General features: G+C 43.7%; 1 protein-coding gene across 1 annotated transcript; it reads right to left on the bottom strand.

Moving 5' to 3' along the window:
* Positions 1-628: 628 nt before the first annotated feature.
* LOC139199802 (mitochondrial intermediate peptidase-like) lies at positions 629-24,645 on the bottom strand. The gene is made up of 19 exons (XM_070828968.1): positions 24,297-24,645; positions 23,949-24,122; positions 23,460-23,548; positions 23,234-23,320; positions 23,028-23,091; positions 22,731-22,913; positions 21,897-22,053; positions 21,602-21,650; positions 21,200-21,260; positions 21,033-21,085; positions 18,592-18,745; positions 18,323-18,400; positions 17,973-18,180; positions 17,102-17,211; positions 16,838-16,912; positions 16,249-16,365; positions 12,508-12,629; positions 10,356-10,429; positions 629-1,270 (listed from the first exon to the last, which is right to left on the bottom strand). Exons 1-19 carry the CDS (start codon positions 24,441-24,443, stop codon positions 1,170-1,172), a joined length of 2,103 nt encoding a protein of 700 aa, XP_070685069.1. The 5' UTR covers positions 24,444-24,645; the 3' UTR covers positions 629-1,169.
* Positions 24,646-24,800: the final 155 nt, after the last annotated feature.

Below are 24,800 nucleotides of genomic sequence, written 5' to 3'. Positions count from 1 at the left end.
CCACAGTGCAACTTTTTTCAAAGGCTGAGCACTCCTCCTCATGACATGCAAACTTATTATTGACGTGTGCCTCTTTAACTTTAATGAACCCCTTTTACTTACATCGTCTCTAAATTCATCGGAAGAGTCTGCAGATAGAATTTGCCTCAGGTTCAACTGGAATTAGATCACAGAGGTTAAAAAACATCTGATATGACAGAATAGTCGTGCTGGAGAAACTTCATACCCAGACAGTGAAACCACAGTGTGATTAGACCCACCCAGCTCGCTCAGTCTCCCTGTGATGGCGTGTTCACACCCTCAGTAGCCATGTCAGGGTGTCATATCTGAGCGAGGCAAGCAAGGACATTGTTACAGGGAGCAGCTGTTCTGCATTTGATGAAGCTGCTTTGTGGAGCCCACTGTATGCTCAGGAGCGTCTAAGTAAATGTGGGAAAAAAAGGAAACCTAGTTTGAGTAGCAATGTAAAAAATACTAAATACTAAGTTTCCACAACAATGCAACAAATGTATAATTGTACACTAATCTACAACAGCCAAGACAACCCAGATATCAATTACTGACTGAAAATTCATTAAAACAAAGTGCTGTTTTTCTCTCTTTATCTCCATAGCACCAAACACTCCTCCTCCTTCCCCCTCACAACTCCTGACAGACAAAACAGATGGAGCGGAATTAATTTAAAGCCTAAACAATGACCACATGACAGGAAGAGCAGATTAAGTATTCTTCCTCATGCTGATTTAATCAGGAAAAAACAATGTTCTGCTCGTGTGTGAGCTGACAATTGATATTTAACGATTTGTGGAATAAATGAATGAGACTAAAGGCAAATAAAATATGAACTCAGTGGAATTTATAGGAATATGTTACATTATAGAGTATTTTTCTGTTAATTCTAATCTTCAGTGCTGATAATAGGGGAAAAAAATGACAGAAGAATCAACAAAATATATCAAATAAGTCAATGTGACTTTAAGAGAGACCAACGATGTATAAAATGTTTGGCATCACTTCCTTCACAGACAGAGTTAAGAGTAAAGAGAATAATGAGCGTGCATCCTGCTGCCATGTCACGGCCCGGCCTGCGTGCGCATCACCAGTGGCCTTTTTTTTTTTTTTTTGCTCTGTGAAGGTTCAAGTCCGTCTCTGTGTCGCCAGAAGCATCTTCAGCCTTCAGAGTCCATGATGAAGGTCTCGAAGTTCGGGTTGAGCTCGGACACCAGCGCGTCCACCAAGTCCTCGATGGTGGGCCGCCTCTGCAGCATCCCTGTCGCACAGAAACACAAGAAGCGGCCGGTTTTAGTGCGTGTGTCCAGTGTATCCGGTAAGGCACCGGGACAAGCTGGTTTTCTGTTTTGCATTACTGCAGAGATGTTTGGAAAATGTAAGATGAGTGCACAAAGAAATCCCCTGAAGTGCTACTTTTAGCCCAAATTAAGCTAAAATCCAATGAAGTGCACGGATACAGACTGGCTCCTTTTGACTTCACCTATTTCCAGTTTTTCTGTAATGTCATCATGACTGGTATAATTTCATTTTAAGGATGGTTTTATTTTGAACATTTGGATCTTGTAATTTGATGTGTGCAGTCAGTCTCATTAGTGTATTTTACAGTGAAAGTACAAGGACATTTTAGGAAACAAAACCACATCCAGTCATTTTTTCTGACCTGCACCCTCGCACACATTCTCTCTATACTTAAAAGCAGTGTAAACAGCGTCTCAGATAAGAGAGCTTTGTGGATACGTATAACAGGCCTCACACTGCATGTAGTAAAAAAAACAAACACCAATGACGTTCTCCCAATCTTCTGTTTCTGCCTTTAACAAAACTACAGCGTTCGATAGGGGTGATTCTGAGCTCACACACTCCTACACACACTCCCGTTACGCCACACTGTGACTAGTGCTGTAGAGCAAATATGACAGTGCGGCCGGCGAGCAGGCCCTGGGAATGTGTGTCTGTGTTTTGAGAGCCTGTCTGCCAGCTCATGCGTGGAGGACTCCCTTGCTCGCTTTACAATTCTGCTGCACGCCCGCTTTGAAGTCAGTTCATTTCCCCTTGTGTAGCTGCCAATGTAAATAGCCGCTCTCCCCCTCCTCCCCCCCACTTTTCTGCATGGGTCACCTCCAGCGTGCACACACACATACACTCAAACACGAGCATGCCTGCACACGGGCACGCATGAGTGGAGACGCAAAGAGTTTCACACAGAGATCCTGGACACACAACGAGATACGGACTGTCGAACACACACACACACACACACACACACACACACACACACACACACACACACACACACACACACACACACACACACACACACACACACACACACACACACACACACACACACACACAGGGGAGCCTTGCTGACTAGCTCCGCAGGTAGAAGCTGATGCAGGTTTGACTTGGCCTGCACTGAAGTACCTCGCATGAGAGCACCAGAGGAGGGATTATCATCTCCTCTTACCCACTGGCTGCACCCTGCCCCTCGGCTACAAGATGATACCAACACGCAGGGGGTCCCACGACCGCAAGGCCCCTGGATCCCTCGGAACACAGCAGCCACATGAAAGCCGTGATTGCGAGCATAAATGTAATAGCTGATAGCTCTTCTTGAAGAGCTGCAGGAGGCTTTTGCTCTAACCACTGCTGACGTCTATGACAGCTGATTCCCCTTTAAAGTGGAAACTGAAATGCTATGAAAAGCTCAAGCCGCTTTAATAGGCATTAATGAGGCGAGCTTATCAAGTCACTGCTAAAGAGCTGGTGCTGCACAGAAACATTACAGACCTGTAACAGAAAAGGGCTCATGTACCGTCATTTCAATCCTGAATTCATTCCAAGATACCATCGCAGTGCGGGGGGGGGGAGGACTACCGCACAGGTCATCTCAGTCCATTCAGTTTTAATTCATCCATATCCACACAACAACAGCCATCTTAGCAGCTCTGTGCGGCTGCACTGAGGCAGCTAAATGCTAACATGCTCACAACTCACACACATTTTCTCTATTTGCTAATCTACTATGAATATTAATCTAAGAGGCTTCATGCATGCATTATTTGTCACAACTGAGAGAACAGGAACATGTTGATGATATATTTTACTGATCCTTGCGTGAATATCGTCATTTCAGCTCCGCACACAGGTGGGAGGGCCAGGGTCAGACGGAAAGGGAGGTCACCTCACAAGTCACTACACCAGTGTAAGTGTAACACACAAGCGCACATGTACACGCACGTTATGTCGCAACACTTTCTCACTTTTTACCCTGCTACTGATTTGAACTCTCCATAACACTTTCTCTGACAGATGTAATTTCCTGATTGTGTATCCACAGGGAGATCTAACGTCTAGAGCACTCACTGCTACAGGTTAGTGTGTTAAACAAGCAAAGTCAACGTGATGAGAGAGGCCCTGAGAGGACGAGGACGGGAAGAAGAGAGAGAGAGAGAGAGAGTGCACAAAGCAGGAGATGGAAAACGAGGTGTGATCCTGAAAGGAGCTCGTCAGCTAAACAATAGCGCCCTCGCCAGCTTCTCATCACCAGCAGCTCGCGGTGTCAGCACCTGGGGTCTCACACAGCCACCGACAGCGTATGAAGAGAAGCACAACAATGAGCAGTGAGGAGTGAGTCTTTTCTCAGCCCGGATCCCTGGGAGAGTTAGACAGGAACACACAGATAACCTCAAAGTCATAACAACACCGCGGAGGAGTATCTGATCTGAGAAGCTGCCGTTATAGATACACACAAGAAGGTGGAGCAGAGTCAGACAAAACAGACCGGCGGGGTAAAGAAGATTTGAAGCTGCGGCACACAAGTGAATAACGTGGCTGTGCGGTCCACAGAGGGTTAACTTAACACACAGCAGTGTGTGTTTAAAGGGTCAGATCACCCAAATTCAAGGCAGACACTGTCAGTTTTATTTGTCAGGGCTTTTAGATTCCTGCCTGCATCTCAACACAATGGAATTGTATTTGTGGGGCTCACAGCTTCACACAATCACATCAAATAATTCAAAAGCAGCGTGCTTTTCCACACGCACTGGATAATCCACAGAGCTCAGTGGGACTGCTTTGATGAGAAGTAGTTCCAGCCACTTGTGGTTTACCTCTGCGGTGCAGATACTGTACCAGTCTCCCTGCACGCCTGAGAGCGTTACAGTGGGCAGAGCTGTGCGCCGACTTCTGTCTGCGCGGCAAGGAAAGGCAGAGCCAAACTAAACATAGGCTCTGCTTTGTGTCCATTGTGAGGAGAGCCTTAGGACAGAGGCTTTGCCATGTGAGTCATCTCGTATTTAAGAGTTTCCATTTCCATTCATAATGCCGCTGACACAGCCATTGTGGAACAAGGCTTCTACCCGTTACAGTCATCTCAGGGCCTGGAGCGCTGGCCAAGTTGGCCGACTGTCTGGGTACAGCAGCAGGTGTTAAAAGAAACATAACGAACAAAGTATCTATCTTTCTTAACGACTGCATCCTCAGACAAACTAATTTAGACTGCACTTTTTAAGCCAAACCCTGCTTTGTACTTGCACACATTCGGGCCGCTGAACAATCTCGCTGGAGCTATCGGCAGTTGAGTACCTTGCTCAAGGGTACTTCAGGAGCACTTGTCGGGGGAGGAAAGTGCACTACTCGTTCTCTATCCCTGGACAGTTTTTCCAAGCTGATGTGGGAACTTTCTGATCGCAGGACCCTCTTCTTCACCTTCAGCTTCTCATAGATTGAGAAATGGAAGCTCATTTTAAATTGACTGTGTACTTGAACAGCGCTCTTGGCTTTTCCATTAACTCCACCTGCTCTGATCCCAAAATTACTACTAACTACTAACACGTAAATGGCAGCGGGTGGTTAAGTGTGTTGACGCCCCCTTGATCGCCACAACAAGCTGCAACTAAAAATCCGCCCTCACATTTTTCTGTGCTTGCACTCACATTCGAAGTTAAACTACGATCTTTCAAGTAAACAGCTTTATCTCTCAGAAGAGAACATACACAGCATGAGCAGAATCCTTTATTTACTTAAAGGGTGGTGGGCGATGGGTATCGGGTCAGATGAAGACCTTTGTGGCTGGCTAACAGCTCTGAGCCTCCGTAATGACAGCTCTGGGGACAAGAATTCAGTAGAATAGTTACAAAATTGCAGCCCAGCCTGCATCTGAGTTACTGCCTAGAAAGAGTTTTTCTTTTTCTGTCACAGATAAAGAAAATGGGAGTAAACTGTCTGATGACCTACATTCTTCTAAGAACAGATAAAGAAATGAGTGTGCCCTTTTTTGGGGGAAATTTTTGAGTGTGGGTTTTATTCAAATGTTTCTAATTGTGTTCTGCACTAATCGTAGAATAGAAAGTGTCTTCACCCAATTGGAAGAGCTATTGATCCCACTCCTGTGCGCATAGCTGTGCTGTTCTTTCATTATTTTAATCGGTGGCTTTCTAAACCAATTACATCCACTTGCAGCAGCAGCAGTGTGCTACGTTTGTGCATTTAAAAACAGGAACAAACTGCAGCATACAGTAACCTGAGCCTTGTTGCCTCAGTATATTCCCTGTGTGTGAATGAATCAAGATGCATACGCGCGAACCACTTAAAGGTTTACGATCACACATTTCAAAAACACATTTCTGGGCCTCTGCAGTGGCGGTACAGCCGCTGCTCGCAGCCATTCGAAACGTGTCATCGTGTGAAAAGCAGTTACCTCTGTCAAACCTGAAGGCAAACCTTCGGCTCACTGCCTCTGTAATTACGCCTTTGAAGTCGAGGAAGCTTTTTCTACAAACAGCACTTAAGACGGGCCCAGAAAGCAAGCAAGACAAGGGTGATGACAAACAGTGCACTGGGAAGCTCTTTGTTCAGTAGGTGCCTCCACAAAAGAAAAAAGGAAAAGAGGAAAAACCTGCAGTGTTATTGAGGATAAACATTTTCCCACCTAAACCTGATTACGTTCATCTGTATTAAAATGCACAACCTAATGTGTTCACCGTATAGTATTTATTATAAAACAGTATTTTTGGAAATGTTTATGCAAATAGTTTTTGTTTTTGTAAGTATTTCCAAGAAATGTTGACATTCATGGTCCCCAGAGGATGAATCCCACAGACTTTACTGATCCCTCAACTTCACACCTAGCGCCATCATCAGGTCAAAACTTTAATTCGTGAACACTTGTCAGGCCCAGAGAGACACATCAAACTATCAGCCTATTTAGAAACTCACATTTATTTCAAATTCATGTTTCAGGGCTTTTACTGCTTGTTTTTTCTTGTTGTGGTCATCAAAAGGCAAAGTATTATCAGTAAATCAAGGACAAGACACTTCCCTCTTTACCTGTGCTTTATGGAGCACTGAAAGATAATTCTTGTCACAAATCATCTCTGTTTTTAAATAAGGGTTATAAATGATGTATGCAGCTTTATAGCTGAGCTGTGAAGTGTATCCAGTCCTTTGCTCCCGTTCAGACAGAGCTATACATCACTGCCATAAAAGTGCTGTGGGGCTGTACAGACCACCGAGCTCTTTTTATTAGTGGCTATGTAAGCAGTCATAAGGACTGTTCAGTCAAGCTGCTTCCGGACAAAGAGCTAACGGGGTCCTGGGACTCTGCTGCTGAGCCCGGGTAGATCCATTTTCTGTGGTCGGCAGTCGGGGCTATGGGAACAGTCTGGGTCATGAAAGCCCTCTCTGTAGCCGGAGCCGAGGTTCAGTGCAGTCAGTCGATCACCTTTCACTCTCTACTTCCCTTTCTCAGCTCGTGCACGCTCACTTTTTCTCTGACTCACTCACTCACTCACTCACTCACTCACTCAGTCCTGATGCTGCTGCCCTGGATTTAATGCCCGGGTTTACATTTCAACACCGTCTTTCCTGGGAAACATCCAGAAGCAGGCAGAGAGCCATGCAGATAAAGGCCGGCCTCTGATTAGCCTTGCTGGGCCTGCTCCGGTTCCCTGAGTGCCCTTGTGCCCCCTCTACCACCTCGCCGAAGGGGATAACAGGGGAAACGTTACCTCCACCCACCTCCATTTACAAGGACCTTTGTTTGAAAGGATTATGTATAATGGGTTGGATCTGGATTCTGTGTCGTTCCTCGACTCCTCTGCTCTCCTCTAGTCTAAATACTCCCTTAGACATAAAAGGAACCTTCTTATTCGTTTTAAAATCTTTTTCCATTTCCCAATAGGAATTCCAGACGGTTGCTATATGAACCTCTAAACCCGGCAGCGAACAGCGGTGAAAAGCTAAATGTTTCAGCACATGCACTGGTGCAGTTTTAGGGCCTTCACGATGTTCAGGTAAATTATGAGGACACGTGTAGCCATCAAAATGGTGAGGTGGCTGGATGAGTGTCCTTTCAAAATATGGGGATGTTTTACATTAGTTTGAGCATTTCTCCAGGCATGGGCTGGAGAAAAAAAAAAAAAGAAATGTGTTCCAGATTATCATAAATGCAGATGCACAGAGTGAACGTGGACTGAAAACTGATCTCCATTTACTGTAAAAATTAAAATGAAATTATTTTGGCAGTATTATTCCTGAAGCAGACATTTTTACAGTCGTGAGGCTTCTACAAAGACTTGTGGCTGGGAGAGACAGCCAGAGGGATCAATATGACCCTGATAACTATCCCGCACACAAGGCCGTGGCCTATAATTAGAGTAGCACTCACTTCAAAGGGAGCCATAAAAGCAAATATTGTCAGTTCAACAACAGTTAATTGGTCAGTAGATATAATAACGAGGATCTGATCGGCTGGTGGTTGTAATTTCAGAGGGTAGGCGCAGCCCTGGTTGGGGCTGCCAGAGGGACAATCCGATGGAGGCGGGAGGAGGTGACCCTGAGGGAGAGATTTACAGTACACTCCCAAATGTCACCTGATATTACTACGCTCCCTCTCCGTCTCTGTCCTCTCACCTCCTCCGCTGTTGTCCTGTCCAGACATGCCACAGCGACTGATCAGCAAGGGGAGGAGAAGGAGGGAGCGATGGGAAAATGAAAAGAAAAGGGCAACAGGGAGAAGTAGTTGTTTTTGCCCGTCAAGCATTTATTAACTGCAGCTTCTGCTAAAATGTCATACCTGATTAAATACAAATTGATTGTCAGAAACTTAGAGAAAAACGCTCCAGAATGTAGCCAAACAAGGCTAAGTGTCTACAGCCATGCTAGCAGCTCTGTGAGGCTGTAATTGGGCACAGCGGTGCTTTGAGGTGAATGCTAATATTTGCATACAAACATGCTCGCAATGACTATGTTAACATGCTGATGTTGCATGCAGCATGTTCACCATCTTAGTTTAGCTCTTTAGCATGCTAACATTTGCTAATCTGCTGGCACTAAACATAAAGTATGATGCCATTAGTTTTGCAGGCATCATGGTGATATGAAGATGCTAATTGGAACTGATGGAATGGAAAAAGATGATATGATTGTTTAAAAAATGAAAGTGTTTACAGGCCAAATACTAGCAGCTCCATGAGGCTGGATTTATGCACAGCGGTGCTTTGCACTAAATGCCAGTGTTGGCACGTAAACATGCTCATGATGACAACTTCATAAACCGGATTTCAGCAGGAAATGTTTAGCATTTCTAGCATGTTATCATGCTAACAATTAGCACTAAACACAATGTACAACTGAGATTGATATGATGTCATTAGCTGTACAGGCATTAGTCATAATAAATACCAAAGTATGGGACAAACTGAAAGTTTGACCTGATGATGGCACTAAGTGAAAGGTCAGACGATGGCCAAAATGATTACAGTTAATCCTGAGGAGAACACGAATGTCAAAAAACAAAGCAAAGTTCATGGCAATCACGCCAGGCTTCCATCTCCAGAGCTGCACCACTAGCATGCCTGACAAATGCAGCGGACCTGAAGTGGTTAAACGCACAGTGAAATGCCCCAGTCTGTCTTTTCAGCCCTGCAGAGTCAACAGTTTTAAAAGCTCTAACCCATAATCATCCACATCTGTCTTCTGGATATCGTCTGTGCTGAAAAAAAAGCAGCATTAATGCATAATGCTATTTAGTTCATATTTTTTGAAGCAGATAACATAAGGTACCTCAGAAAAAGGGTTGGTCTAGCACGGCTGCCAGAGGGAGCTGACTCGACGATTTATATGACAGCGGCCTACCACAGCAGGCATGGCTGTGTCTCTCATGTAAACAAAGATAAGAAACCTTGGGAGGTGTGTTGAACTGGTAAATAAGTGCCATTGTGGGAGCTCGGGCACAGAGCGGGCTCAACCATAACAGCAGCAGCTGTGGACGCCTGAAAAAAAAAAACTACAACCTGACTAATGGACTCACAGCTGCTGAGGACAAACTCAACAAGTTAGGACTAAATTTCCCCTCAGGTGATCTTCAACACAGCCTGTAATGGACATCAAGAAACCCTGTCAGTCTCACTCAATATATAAATACCGAGCTGCTCCAAATTACTGCTATCAACAGATGATAGACGATCCTTCCTTCCCATTATCAACCTGGACAATAACGTATCTAACTTTATGGTTTGTCTGAATGGAATTCCCCGCTTTCTCTTAACTGTGCCCAGCAGTTGATAATTTTATATGAATAAGCAGATGCATGGGGTTTAACAATATACTATCAACGTGCAGCTGACAAGATGACAGTAACTAAATTAAGTGATAATGTCAAATTTTGTCCCCTCTTTTAGTTTTGCTACTTGCTTTTTGAATTGTGTACGCATCTTTACTATGTATGATGAGAAACGGGGTTCAGATTTGGTACTTGAAATATGCAACAATGGTGTCTATTTCCATTCATTCATTCTTTTGTTATTTATTATGCAATTTCTTTAGTTCTTCTCCTGATTTGTTCATTATCCACATTTTCTTTTTCCACTTTCCCAACTGAAATTGTTTGTCAAGGGTGTTTTCTGCCTAATGACAGGAGAAGACTGAGAACAAAATAAATTCAAGAGCAGTTGACCCTCCAGGCTGTCCAGCGTGTCCAAACAAATTCAGCAGCATTACGTTACAGTAATTATACACAACCTTTTTTTTACCGGTGCTACTGGAAGCTAACAGACTGACACTTCAATTGCTAAACTGAAGCTCAACTCCCTAAAGCTGTTAGACCGTGGTACAAAACAACAAAATCAGCCAAAAGGGGGTGTCCTGTACGAGGTGGGACGACTGCTGCCTGAAGGCTATGGGGGCAAAAGGTCAGCTGAGAGCTCAAAAATAGTGGAGGAGGACCTGAGGCCGAGGAGTGACAAGCATTTTGAAATGAACTAGTAGTAAAATAACGTGCTTCATTGACTTTTATGGGTAAATGTGAGAAGATTCTTTCAGCATTTGGGGGGGTAAATTACCTTCAACCATCAGCATGGGCTCCTTGGCTCCTCCCTGGGCCAGCATCTCCCGACGGTAACGCTCACCCATCTCCCTGATAATGAGAAAGAGAGCAAAGGCAAAGACAAACACAGAGGAGCGAGAGATAAGGTTACAGACACCTGTATTCTCCCCTGTCAACCCCTCCACCACTGCCACAGCCACTGGGAGCCCAGGGCCAAGTCTGCTAAGCTGCCTGTTCACAACAGACAGGTGACAGGAAACAGAGATCTGACAACTGCAGGTGGAACTCAAACAATCTCAGAGGCAAAGGGAAGACGGGAAGACAGAGAGGCAGACGGAGAACGCCGCAGGGCTCGACTCGACGGAGGCACGGTCGATTTTCAAAACAAAGCCTTGGTGCTTTGTCCAGGGGCGAGCACTTACGATAAAGGCAGGGCCTGGTGCTGTGGATGCTAATGAGTGGCTGTGAATTACAGCAGACAGCTGCCAAGTCGGAGTGAGTTTCATATTAATGTCATGTTCAATGTCAGGCGGCAGAGGCTTAAACTGTATCCAGGGAAGGCGGCCTGTCAGGAGGCATCTGTCTCTGCGCTCTAAACACTAAACAGATTTACGCTGTGGCTTTCATTCGTTTCTGTAACGCTGTCACCATCAACTCTGAGACAGTCAACACTGTTTGAGCTGTGCTGAATGAGTGATTAGTTAACATTTCTGAACTTTTTTAAGCTTTTCAAGGGGAACTTTACTGAGTTTCACTGGATCTTTACACTGTGGACAGTATATGCAATTGTTTAACTTTCCTCCACGTTGCAGAGTTCCCTGCTCTTCTGCTGCCGGAAGGCATCAGACTACTGGCGGCTTTAGGGCTGTTGTTTAAATTACAGACTGTAGTAGGCGGAAGACATTTGGGGATACTTACATGAGCCAGAATATAGTATGGAGGAATTATGAAGTATGGAGGAGGAAGAAATTACATTTCCCTTACTTGTTTCATTATTCTACCTCCAAACCCCCAAAAATGGTGAGAAAGGTTTGAATATTTGACAAAGTAGCAACATGAAAATTAAATGTATACCATGTCTTCTCTACCGCCTGTGCTTCCATTTTGGATAAACACATGCATAAAGTATTTCTGTTTTAGTTTTGCACACAAGCAAAGCCACTTGTAACATTTATTACATAGAAACTTCCCCTGTGTAAGAGGCTGCCACACACCCATGTCATTTCCGTTTTGGCACTGAGCCTCTCCATGAAACTGGATCCAAATAAACACTATACACTACTCACAAAAAGTTAGGGATATTCGGCTTTCAGGTGAAATTTCAGGATGAACCTAAAATGCATTCTAACCTTTCCAGGTGAACTTAATGACCTTCTCTAAACTTTTGAATGCACATGTCCAACTGTTCAGTGTTTCAGTACTTTTTGCACAAGTTGCTGTTCTCTAACAAGAAGCTTAACAGAAACATTCACAACAGGTTTGATCCATGAATCCACCAATACATTTCCTGCTTCAGTTAGAATTGGTATTTAAACAGTCCTCCTCATCGTGCTGTTCACATTCTGACATCATGAGACCAAGACGACACCTAACAATTGATCAGCAGCACCTCAACACTGGAGGCTTCAAACAGGAAGTCCTCAGACGGAGGTGTTCACTGAGCTTAGAGGGTCACAGAGTGTCATCAGGAGGTTGTAACAGTGATACAGAGACTGGAAGAGTCACAGAAAGGAGAGGAGTGGACGTCCTTTGGCTACATCCCAATTTATTGAGACACTGAAAATTTTTTGTTGTGGTATACCCACCAGTGTTGTTAGCTTTTCTTTCAATAAATTGTGTAAAAAGAAGAAATTACCATTGAATGCTTCTACTTAAATGTCCTACTTTCATGATATAATATCACTGTAGCATTCACTTTTTACATTTTCCATAAATTTCACCTGAAAGTCGAATATCTCTAACACTACACTGAGTAGTGTATATGTGTTTACTTGCTATGAAAAGCAGAATTAGCTTCAATTCATTGTATAAAAAGACAAATGAAGTTGACATGAAGTTGAGGATTTTTGCTTTTTTTGCTAGAGCAAACCCGAGCACTTCATCTTCGATTTCTCTGCTCAATTAGACGGTTTGCTGCTGAATGTGTAACTTTAAAGCAGCTGTCTCACCTGTTTAAAGGATCCTGAACGAAGCACTGTTTCCACACCATCGAGGCCACAGCACGGGACATGAGGTAGGAGTAGTACTTGGCCCCGTAGCCAATCAGGTGGCTGAACCTCAGCTGCCATGCCTATGGAGGAAATTAAAAAAAGTGAAGCCAACATTTTCACCTTCTCCTGAGTGAAAACACAGGGTACCTTAAAATAATCTATCCGTCGACAGGTTCTACTTCGGCAGGCGGGACGTGACAGAACAAACTCAGCAAGATTCTGGCTCACAAATAAAGAAATTTAAAGCAATTTACACTTGAATACTATGAATTAATTTTGGCAAAATATCACAGGTTGTGTCTCATGAGGGAGCGGTGTGGCAGAGAGAGGACATCACGGCCTTAAAAGGCTTAAATGTTCCAGCTCATAAAACCTGTTGAGAGAAGCTGCTGCTTGACGGGGGCCGACTATCCCAGCGCCTTCGCCAAGGCACTAAAACGGCGCCTGAGACTGAAAGTGTATAAAATTAATCTAAACAAAAAGCCTTACATTTATAAGCTTCAGCCTTTTGTCGGTTTCAGTTTCAACACTGAACAACTAAACTGAAGTGGATAGTAATGGGAAAAAAATCATTAACTGTACACTTTGTCATCTTTTAAGCTGCTTCTATTATCTTCATTGATGTAATTCATTGGTGGGATAAACACACCTTTCCTCCAACAATCCTCTGTAACAAATCATTAAATCACAACCTGCCAGCTCCTTCTTAAAAGGACAAAACATGGAAATTCCTAAATGGTAGAAAGCCCCCTTCTCCTCTTTTTGCTCTGCGTGCAGTTGCCTGAGGGGGCCCCTGTCCATATCTATAAAGACGACCTCTTTTATGATCTCTGCAAACGGGGACTCTGGGGGGAATTCAGCTGGCAAACACTCAAACATTTAGCCATTTAGAAAAGACAGCAGCTGCCATAGTTAACAAAACCGTAACAGACTGCAGACGCCTCCTTCCGCCCCCACATGAGACAAATAATAACTTTTAACATCTTAATGATTTACACTCCACCCGTGAGTTAAATAATTGTCTGAATGATGTGGAGAAATGATGTGCTGTGTTTGTACACAGAGAAAAACCCGGTATGTTTTATTGTCCTTGGTAAAGCAAAGTCACTTTAATCCCTGCAGCCCAAAACTTAATCTTTTAAGGAGAATATCTATTTAAGAAATTATATTAATGATAAAAATGTATAAAAAGTCTGTTTCATCAGCTTTGGATTATACTGTTGGGGAGTACTGTGAAATAATAGCTGAAATCATCACCTATATTTTATCCATGTTAAATCTGTTTAAGTCCTTGTAATGAAGCTACATTAAAATACTGCAAAGTGGACTAACTGAACTAATTTAAAAACGGCTTCACTAAAATATACCTGCCAAAACTTTAAAAAATAATGTATTTTACACTTCGATGGCAAATAAATATCTTTGCAATAGCGGGATGACAAAGTATAATTAACTCTGAAACAGCTGTTTGAGAGCTTAAAACGGGGGCCGCTCATCTTCACCGCGGTGTGAGCGACAGTTCTGTGGTCTGATCTGATCTGTGATCCAGCAGCGTTTAAAAAGGTTTGAGCTCCACGGGGTCGACCTGACGAGACTCTTCGGGGCTGCAGTGACTTTAATAAGAGTGAATCGCACTGCTGAGAGGCGTCGTGGCTCAGAAAACCGCGGGCGAGCTAAAGCCGAGTGAGTTTGCTTTGTCAGCTGAACGCCGCGGTGTTACAGCGCCTCGGGTCATGTAGGTCAGAAGTCTGTTTTAGCTGTTTGGAAATCATTCATAGTCGTATTAAAGGAAAATATCAGAACACATTGACAATGAAAAATGGTCACAAACTCGTCTAATGCATAAAAACAAAGTTAATTGATATATTGAACGAAAAAGGAAAAGAAAACACACAACTGTTTGTGCTTTTTTGTTGTTTAATTTAAGTTGGAAATCTAGTTGGGGAGCCAGCCTTTCATTTGAAGCCTCTTTGACTCCACTGTATTTCTTATGTGGTTTATGGCCGCTGATATTCTGGAAACAAATACGCGGCTATTGAGGAGCTGTTTGGTTTGCCGTCTGAGGCTTTTGATGAGACGCTTTAAACACTCGTCACAACGTGCCACGAAAATGATTTTCAGACTTCCTCTTTGTTTCCAATTCTTCTGCCTCCCAACAAATGATTAATGTCGACTTTTGTGAGCGAGTGCAAGTGGCTGACATGCCAGCGAGATATCCTTTTGATCCTTACATACAAAGGAGACAAAGTCAGCGCAGCCTTTTTACTCTGCTCCTCTTGTAAGTGAGATAAAAGACTTTTTTCTTTTTTTTTGGCCTTTCTAAACTCAACTTGTGGTGTTTGGTTACGCTGTGCTGAGGTGCAACGTCACATTTTTACAGAAGAGTGTGGCTTATATGTGCTTGAGTGCGCGTTAAAAACACTGGCCCTGAAGCATTCGAGCCAAGAATCGCAGATTAAAGAAATGTCAACATGGCGAGCAGAAGGTCTTGCTTTCTGCCATTTATTTCCAAATATTATCTTCGGCTCAAGGGTGAGCATGTGGTCTGTGTTACTCACAGCTGATCCTCTCTCTCAGCGCGCGGCGGGAAGTGATAGCCCTGCTCTATAAACTATACACATGTCAGTATCACCCTAATGTTTATAATCTGCAGCTCTCCGTAACCTATTAGCCACTCAAATGTTCACTTTGCTCTGGAAACCTTTTCTAAGCCGCGTTTCCATGAAAAGAGAGAGGGCGAGAGAGGCGGACACAGAGGGCGAATTTGAAAAAGAACCAAGTTTAAGTACAAGTCTGTCATCGAAAGGAACTAAACAAATCTGTTTTCACTTGCTCTGATCCAGCGACGATCCAATTCGAGAAACTTAAGCGGAGCAATCATCCTCGGTTCAAATGAGGGAAACGATCCTGCTGTGGTTAACTGTGCACACGGAGGGAGAGTGCCTGTTAGAGCTTTCAGTGTGGTTTTTAAAGCTGAAGAGGAACGACTGCGACAGTGGGAAACTATATAACATAAACCGCAATCTCTGGAGAGGGAGCTACAAAGCGCGGCACAAGCAGAAGAGTGAGAGGAGAAACGCAGAAGTTTGGGAGAATATACAGCAGTTCTGTAATCTCTATTCCTGATGGCACCCCACATAATTATAGCCCAGGGTAAATGCTCTATGAAGGCCATTCCTGACTAAATTATGACTGTGTTTTTGATTCCCTTCTCCCTCCTGGCCTCATCCCCTCGCCCACAGCTGCAAAAGTGAGAGAAATAGAGAGCTTTTTTCATTAAAGTACCGGGAGGAAGAGTTTCAAATATTTCCCCAAGGGAGATCTCATTCGAAGTATACCTCTGCTTTGTTATTTTAGGAGGGCTTCAAAAAAAGGCTTTAATCCCTTAAACGCTGCTGTGCCTGGGTAAAAGATATAAAACCGGAGAGAAAAGGAGGAAGGAAAGAGAAGGAGAAGGGAAAAGGAGAGCGGAAAGCTCAAAGCCTCCTCATTCAAGCGTGTGTTGTTTCTGTGCTGGGATCGCCTGAGCAGTGAGAGGAGGGAGTCTTTTAGGAATCGTGCACAGAACTTCCCGCAGATTATCATCAACCTCAAAGACTGTAATCGATCTGAAGATATAATATTAAACAGACAAGCTACTTTGAAGAAATTAAGTCAAAGGCGGTGTGTTAAATCGCACAAAGACAGTGGGGAATGTACCGTATTGGACGTATAAGGCAAGCCGTAGAATTTGTGCTGCATCTCTTTCAGGATGTCTGTGGTGGAGCGGTTCTGAGGTTTGCCGTGGTAGATCTGGTCCAAGACGGCATAGAAAATCTGCCCAGGAAAAATAAGAAACACACAGCTCCTACTGAATGAGTCCTGCATATACAAAGAAAATAAATACAGTCTGGGCATTTCTAGTTCTTTTTTTAAAATGTCTAAAATTACCATCAGTTATGTTCAAGTAACTCTTTAATGAGTGTCTCAGCTGAACTTAGTTTTAGTTTTGGACTGTGCCATCCCCGTTTGTTAAACCCACTAAAAAACAGATAATTAAAAGAAACAGGATCCTTCCACAGGGGAAAAAAAAGGTAATATGATTTAATAGTTGGACGAACAATATCTGGCAAGTCAGATATCAGCACCACTTCCACGAACACCGGGCGGAAGAAGCTCCTCCAACCAATCAGATGCTGTTAGATGTTCATAAGTCACATTTCTGCCTTCTTCCTGCAAGGACTGGAGGCTCGTGAAACATACCTTTAGATGTAACTGTAAGTGATGCGTGTGAGGTTGGACATTGTACCTGCAGCTGGGTGTCTGCAGCTCCGCACACCTTCTTCGACTCGCACAGGCGAGCCACCATGCTCTCAGGCAGAGGCTGAGCGGACAACGGCACAGACAGAAAAAGCATGTGAATATCTGGCATCATACAAAAGGCGCCAGCTGATGTTTCAAAATCATAACCTACAACATCACAGCTACAGTAAAACATGAGGGTGGTACTATATTTACGATGTATTGGGAAATGTGTTTTTTGGTGCGATATCCTGAGGGATATTTTGTGTACCTGTCCAGTTTCGTAATGGCGCGCAAACTGGCTGATGACTCTGTAGTCAGTGGCAAAGTACTCCATGAGGATTGAGGGGACCTCGGCAAAGTCAGTCGCACATCTGGTTCCTACAGGAGAGAAAGGTATGGCTTCGCTCAATCCTCTTTCTTGTGAGGACGGTGCAACGATAATAACTCAAGCGATTTGTGGTGCAATTAGAAAATCAGCGCTTTGTATCCGCACAAAAGAGAATAACCAGAGCAGAATTGGCTATTTAGCTAATATAACAATGCGTGCCTTTAGGCTGCAAATAGTGTACGTCATTTCGACTGCCTCACAGATCTTCAAATGTCAAATCAAACACAGTATCTGCTATGAAAAGATATTTAGAGAAGTGAAAAAGATAGTATTAAGTTACTCATAATGCAACTACCGTGAGCTTTAGCAGGTGTAAACATGGTGTCCATGTCACTGGATACTATTATTTGTGTAAAATAAATACTTTTGGGATCTAGGATTACCAAAGAAGATATCCATCAATATTATCTGACAAGTGAAACGGTATCAAATTACTGCTTCAGTAGCCAAGGATAATCTAAAGCTCTCCTTGGGGCGTGTGCTTAATCCGATTTACCCTCCATTTTCAATTTGCCACACTGTAATGAATAACCTACAGCTGCGTATCTAACAACATAATTCTACCTCATGACATTTGGGAGCGGCGTAGCCATCATTTCAAGATGCTGAGCTCATAAAATGTCAAACATCGATCGCCTCCCACATTTGTAGGTTTTTATTACCTGCCAAGTGAATGACACCTACTGAAATGTGAACAATCCTCCGTCCATTATGTCAACCAGTCTGTTCAGTGTGTGCTCTCACGCCTCACCTGTCACATGCTGGTAGCGGGTGCGGCCCAGCATGGAGTGCATGGCGTGTCCCATCTCGTGGAAGAGGTTCTCCATCATGCCCGGGGTGAGCAGGGTGGGGGCGCTCTTGGTGGGATGGGGCAGACTCAGCATCAGCACCACGACCGGAAGCTGGTACTGACCCGTTTCCTGGCACCAGCGGCCGCCGCGGATGGTGAAGTGGCAGTCCTGGGGGGGGGGAGATGGAGTCAGAGACACCAGGTGAGACTGGCAGCGTAGATGAAGATGCATCTTTAGTCACTGATTGCAAGTTCGTTTTCACTTTCCTGCCTCCTAATGATCAGTTCTTCAAGAGTGTGTGTATGCACACCTGATGAGGTTTATCTTGCCGGTGGAAAAAGTCACAATAGATATATCCCAGTAATCCCTCAGTCTCATGTACCACAGCCTGGGAACACACACGGACATAAACACACATTAAACACACATACAGTATTTAAAACACATGGGAGAAAAGTGTTTTTGGCTAAACGCAGGACAACATAAACAGACTCATCTTGTAACATATCCGAAAGAGGCCCCATTAGCACAAAGAACCGACACAATCCCAGACCTGTGGCGCTGTCGAGTGTGATTTACCAGTTTGCGGACGTCCTCGCTCCACACCTCTCCTGCGCTGGGGTGTTCGGACATGAGGGACACACCGTACAGCTGAGAGAAGAGGTTGTTCAACCCCTCCATACAGGCGCCCAGAGACAAATACGGACTGTACAGACTGGGCTCTATGTTGTACCTGCCGTGAGTAAAACATAAACCAGAGCAAAAGAATGAAGGAAAAAGCCATTTTGAATGACAGGTAATACAGAATGTGCTTTGTCTCTCAGTGGAAGTGGTCCGATCTCCATATGACTCAAGATTACCCCTTATCTGGAGGTGAATGGGTAGACTGTCAAACAATTTAAAACACAACCAGATGGAGACTGAAGGCCCCAAAAGGCCTTTCTTATTTCAGACCTAATGCACACATACTCCATTCTGAGGCACGACAATGACCACCCTGTTTGAAATTGAGCACATTATTTCTGTAAATGTTGTGTTGCAGGCCAGTGAGCAGTCGGGCTAAAAATCCCCTGACCGTTATCAAATGGTGAGACAAAGCCACAAAGACTGCCAGAGCTCAGGGCGAGGGGAGGGCTGTTCCTGTCCTGAGGCCACCCACGCTTAAAATGGAGGCATTCTTGCTGCTATAAGGCACTTCAGATCAAGAGCACCAAAGCAAAACGCTTGTTTAGCTTCAACGCCGCATCTAGTGTATTATTATCAGTGATGAAGAACAGACTGCTGCTGAGTACAGCTACCCGCTTGCTCTCTCTCTCTCTCTCTCTCTCTCTCTCTGACACACACACACACACACACACACAATCTGTGCCTCATTTCAGTATGGTTTGAACTCTTTCCAGTTCAAATGGTTGCTAATGGAGAAGCAGAGATAAAGAAAAAATGATTGAGTGAGTGATTGAGAGAAAAGGCATGACATAGTGACTAGTGTGTTTGTGAGAGAGATTAACAGCTTTGGGCTCTGTGTGTGTGTGTGTGTGAGAACTTGTGTGGAGCATAAAACAGAAGCAGCTCTGGGGAAAACACTTTTTTAATGCAATCAGACTGCATCCTAAACTTCTTTAGCGATCTCCTGCCAACTAGCAGAGCCTCAAACCACAAACAGGGGCGGACTAGAAATTTGTGGTAGCATGAGAGAGACGAGGACAAGCCAACAGATCCTCCTCCTCCTCCTCCTCCTCACTGCCCTGGGAACAGTTGCTAACTCATGGTAACACGCACTCACACACACATACACTCACAGATGTGGTGGCTGCTTAAATTCAAAGGACAAGTGAGGGATCTATAGTGTCTGCTTTAAAGATTGACTTAAAACTTCTCCAGTGTTTGGCCCGTCGTGTTATACGTCTCTGGTGAGTGCTGGGAAGGAAAAGTGCAGTTCATTAAAGACAGATATCTGTAAGAAGTTGGAGACGCTCAATCGGACTAATAACAGCTAAAGAATTAGCCAGCTTGAGCAAGTTAAAGATGATCACTGTTTAAATGAATAGGAATGAGTTTCAGTAACAGGGCGCCCTGGTGGTGCAGATCATGAACCTCAGCGAACTGGGGACCTCTTATTCAGGTCTTTCCCCATCTCTCTCTCCTCCTTAATGTCCTGTCATCTCTCCACTCAATCCATTGAGAGACAAATGTTTTTTAAAAAAAGGGCGAAATATTCAATATATACATTTTTCTTTTGTAAAAACATGAACCTGAACTTTTAAATACATTTATTCATTTTTATTTTAATAATAAAATAACCTGTTCCTTTGAATTATTTGTATGCAGTGGGCAGCACTGTGGTAACATGTGTTTGAAGTTCATGCCACTTTCAATTTAAATTCATTTTGTTATTCACTTTCTTTTTTCTTAATTCATACTTTTGTGTGTTTTCAGCCCATCCAACTTATTTCTTTACCTTTATATTCCTCTGTCAGCCACTGTAAACACTGCAGCTTCAATAGACACCAACAGAACACACAGCACATCACGACAACACACCACAGCCAGAGAAATAGGAGTGAAACGTGCCGTTCCTACGTATGGGGGCAATTATCTTAGCCATGTGTCAAATGTCTAAGGGGCTGCAAAATGCACTGGAACTCACTGTCAGTGCTGAATGGAGGACCACAAGTGATGCTGGGCCTAAAACACACTGGGATTCAGGGCTAAACACAAAATGCTACAAGCTCTAAAACAGAAAAACAATGTGCTGAAGCAGGAGAGGTTAATCACACCAGATCACATTGCCCTGAATTAGAAGGGTTGTTAGAGAGAACCTAGACAACTCCCATGCTTCTCCCCTCCCACCTTTTGTAACACCTGACACCTGAGGATGAGCTGGGACCCAGCAACGACTTACATCTTGGTGGAATATGAAATTACAAACATCTAAAACCGTCACAAAGAAAATGATCGAGATGACTTTCTCGAATTACAGCAGGCTGAAAAGTAGGTTTCATAAGACGGCAACTGCTCACCTTTCAGCACGCAAGACGCCGCTGAGGTATGGATGATCCCATGGCATGAGCTCCTAGAACATATTACCAGAGTACTTTATTTGCATGGGATGAAATGCTAGTATTAGGATACGCTTTACGTTGTGTATTCATGAAAAATATCCTCGCATGTAAAGAGTATCACTCACAGAATTGCGAGGGTTGAGTTTCTTCTTCATGTCTTTCATCATCTTGAAGTCTTTGGCTGTTCTGTGAGGTAAAAACACGGACAGATTACCAGGCTAACAGGCTCACATTTATACCTGTGGCTGTTTTCGAGTCTCCGGGTATTTTTAGACTATTTTGAAGGAATCCCGAGCACATGGTGTTCACTTGCATAAAAATAGGAAGAACATGCAAACAACACAAACTGCCCGTGGCCTTCTGAGTGCGAATCAAGAGTGGAAACATGACAAGAACTAATCAAAGCACTACCGCTCATGAGAGTGAATAAATCTGTGGGTCAAACATTTCAGTAAATATGGACTCTTGAGCGTCATGCTGTTAAATGGCTGAGTCAAAAAAAACAAACTTATAAGAGTAGACTGTACCTGTCTGACAGCTTGTCTGTCAACAACTGCAAAAAGCTCATCACCGTCTCTGCAAAGGGCAATAAAAAAATAAATGGCAGCACGTAAAATGATCTGCGACTTGTTGCCAAGAGGCACAGAAAGAGCGGCTTTGAAAGAAATCATTTCCGTAGCATGTGTTAAACCTCTTAATTATTAGCAATTACTGCAAATGCTTAGCAATTTATTCTGCATAATCTCTCCACCATGCAACCATACAGCTACAGCACCGACTGATCATAACCGTGTTGGTGCTGAATCGAAGCGCCGCTTTAACCTGGTGTTTTGGCCATCGTTCCCTTTAGCGCTCTGTGCCCGTAGGACTCGTAGCCCACCAGTTTGGCCAGCTGGTATCTGCATTTCAGCAGCTCTTCCAGACATTCCATCAGGTCTGCATTGGGATAGAGGTAAATCCTGTAGGCGATTTCTCGCACCTGCAAGTGAAAGTGAGGACAGATACGGCCTGGTATTTAAAAAGCGACATACAATTTGCTAATGAGTGAGAGTTCTTTGGACAATCAGATGTATACAAGAGTTGTTAATATATCCTAACCTGCATTGTCAGATTATTATGTTCTGGTGGGTGTAAAAGTGTCCTTTTTAATGCGACTTAGACTACACTCTGACTTTGCTTATGTATCAAACTGTTCTCTACTTCAGATCATGAGAGAGAACTAATTAGTAACGTGATATTAAGGTTATAGATATTAGATAGATTATAACAGAAACAGTCTGTTCTTATAACTGTATATCAGAACGATCAGAAAGTAAGAGAAATATTATAATAATATTAAATACTTAAATCATTAAAGTTAGTCATTTTGAGAAAGAGTGTATTCAGAAGCTTTTCAGAACTGCTTAGTGCTTAGCAAAGGCCGACAAGAGGCTGGAGCCAATATTTGATTAACAAAAATGCTTTCAGGAGCACTTTTTTTAGCGTTCTCAGAGATAATCTATCTGATTACTAATCAGGGTAGAATAGCCCACTGTAACTTTCAACCTGCTCTTGCGTCCAGTCCAATCATCTGTCCCAAGGCAATGCTGCCACCTGCTGAGCAAAACGAAGAAATGTTACAGTGACCCAGACCGAAAAACCAAAACCAGTACATACCAAGTCATCAGGGGTATCTGCATGTAATCCACCAATTTGGATAAAACTTCCTTCGCTTCCAAAGTGCAGTTGTAGATGTTCGGGAATTGCAGACCTCGCAATTCTGTTGGGCAGGTGAGAGCCGACTAGAAACTCATTGTTTAGATCCAGCAGCTTCACGTGAAGGGAAACTGCCTCTTTCCTCTGCAGAGAAAACAGCAGCGAGTTCAGCAAACACGTTACACTGTAAAGGGGGGAGGTGTATTCAATGATGCATTAGCAATAAGTTCTCACATGTTATTATTACGACTGTCTCACCTGTTTGCCATCCAGGTGAATTCCACTGATTTCAAAGTCAAACATGAACAACTCTGCCACTCGCCTACAGAGGCAGAAGAACATCAATAACTTACCATCATTGGACAGGATGTTATCATTATTAGATACTGATAGAACTATGGAAAGAGACAAACAATATCCTACATCCACAGCAGTTTACTTCACACACAGAGTTAACAACATACCTTGTATCAGCGTCCAGCTGAGCTACAACGTCTGGGTCTTCCAGCAGTTTCTTTAGACTCTTGCATAGCTCGACATTAGTGTTCAGCCTGAAACGTACAAGCAGTGAGCCTGAACAGCTTTATCTCACTTTATCTGAGCAGTAGAATGGAGCAGCTTCTCGTTTTGATAATAAGCGGCACGTGCTGTGGTGTTTATCTGAGTGAATCTTGTGAAGGCGCCTCTTACTTCTCCACAACCGTTCCGATCTCTACGCAGGTCCTCTCTGCAGCCTCGCGAAATGCTGGATCTGGATGTGCCACTTTTACAAAGTCTGCCTGTTGTAGGAATAAAAACCACAGTTTACTTGCAACTCTGCAGTAGCAGCAGAGAGCACAGTGATGCATCACAAGCATCCTATTATATCACCCCTGCAGCCCACGTGGATCAGATCATAATACTGCTGTCTCCACTCTGACTTTAAGTTAATGTCCTGTGGGCGACACTGTAGAAGAATCCTTTGTATGATGTGTAATCAATACAATAAATTGCAGTTGGTGCATATTTTACCGATGGTTTGTGATTCTATTTTGTGTTGTGTTTTCGTCATCACACTGCTCCACAGTGATGCTGCTGGGTAGCCTGGGGTGTGCCGTGTCCATTAAATGATGATAGCTTGGTTGGATCTTTGGACGGCTACAATAGAAGGTTTTAGGACACTTTGGGAGTTGGACTCACCAGATCGGCCACTTTACACAAACCGTCAGAGAGCCGGTCAAAGGACTCGACTGTCTCGACCCCCGGAGGACAGGAACAAGCGTTTTTCACCAGACTCTCTGTGCTTTTGAGAGCTGTCTTTGTGGCCACCTGGAAGCCTGCAGGACAGCTCAGCTCTGGTACTCCAAACAAACCCTGCAGCCAGAGGTCACACACAGAGAGACAGACAGACAGACAGATAGACACACACACACAGACAGATAGACACACACACACACACACGTTTTTAACCAGGCTGTGATAACATTAATTCATTAAGGCTGTATCCATTAATGCTGCAGTGTTGAAACATTAAAGACAGATACAAACCACGCTTTTCTCGAACAGGTTCAGCTTCCTCTGAGTTTTGGCATTGAACGCAGCTCCAACAGGAGACCATGTTGTCACATTTCTCCGGACGTGAGTCAATAAGTTTCTGTGCTTCACTAAGTAAAGCAACCTTCTGCTCGCAGACATTTTGAGGTAAGTCCTCTGTGTCCTCCTGATGTCTACCGCAGGATGTAGTGTTGACTGAGACTGACAGAGAACATGCTACACTGTAGATTCACTGTAAGCCGGAAGTGTAAATAACTCAAGTAAAGTACGGAAATATATGCTAAACCTTTCTCTGTGGGGAGGTTAGGCGCACCTGTCAGTCCAACAGAAACAACTACTCACATGTTAGCTCTCTGGCTAAAGTACCTATCAAAGCCAATCTAGGTAACTGTATCGGGATCGTACTTTCGTGAAAAAATAAGAATATATATAAATACCCATGTAGGAAGATGGTCCTTATAGCAACTAAAATGTTTTAACACTATGCATATTATACAG

The sequence above is a fragment of the Pempheris klunzingeri genome, chromosome 4 (genome assembly GCF_042242105.1).
Source record: "Pempheris klunzingeri isolate RE-2024b chromosome 4, fPemKlu1.hap1, whole genome shotgun sequence".
NCBI classification, from domain to species: domain Eukaryota; kingdom Metazoa; phylum Chordata; class Actinopteri; order Acropomatiformes; family Pempheridae; genus Pempheris; species Pempheris klunzingeri.
Note: the sequence above shows the minus strand (reverse complement) of the source record. Positions and strands in the feature narration are given on the sequence as shown.

Excerpts from the sequence above, each read along its gene's own strand:
- LOC139199802 (XM_070828968.1), bottom strand. The coding sequence starts at position 24,443 with ATGTCTGCGAGCAGAAGGTTGCTTTACTTAGTGAAGCACAGAAACTTA. Across the intron at positions 18,746-21,032 it reads GGCGTCTTGCGTGCTGAAAG|GTACAACATAGAGCCCAGTC; the intron begins GTGAGCAGTTGC and ends TACTCACGGCAG. Across the intron at positions 1,271-10,355 it reads GCCCATGCTGATGGTTGAAG|GGATGCTGCAGAGGCGGCCC; the intron begins GTAATTTACCCC and ends TCTGTGCGACAG.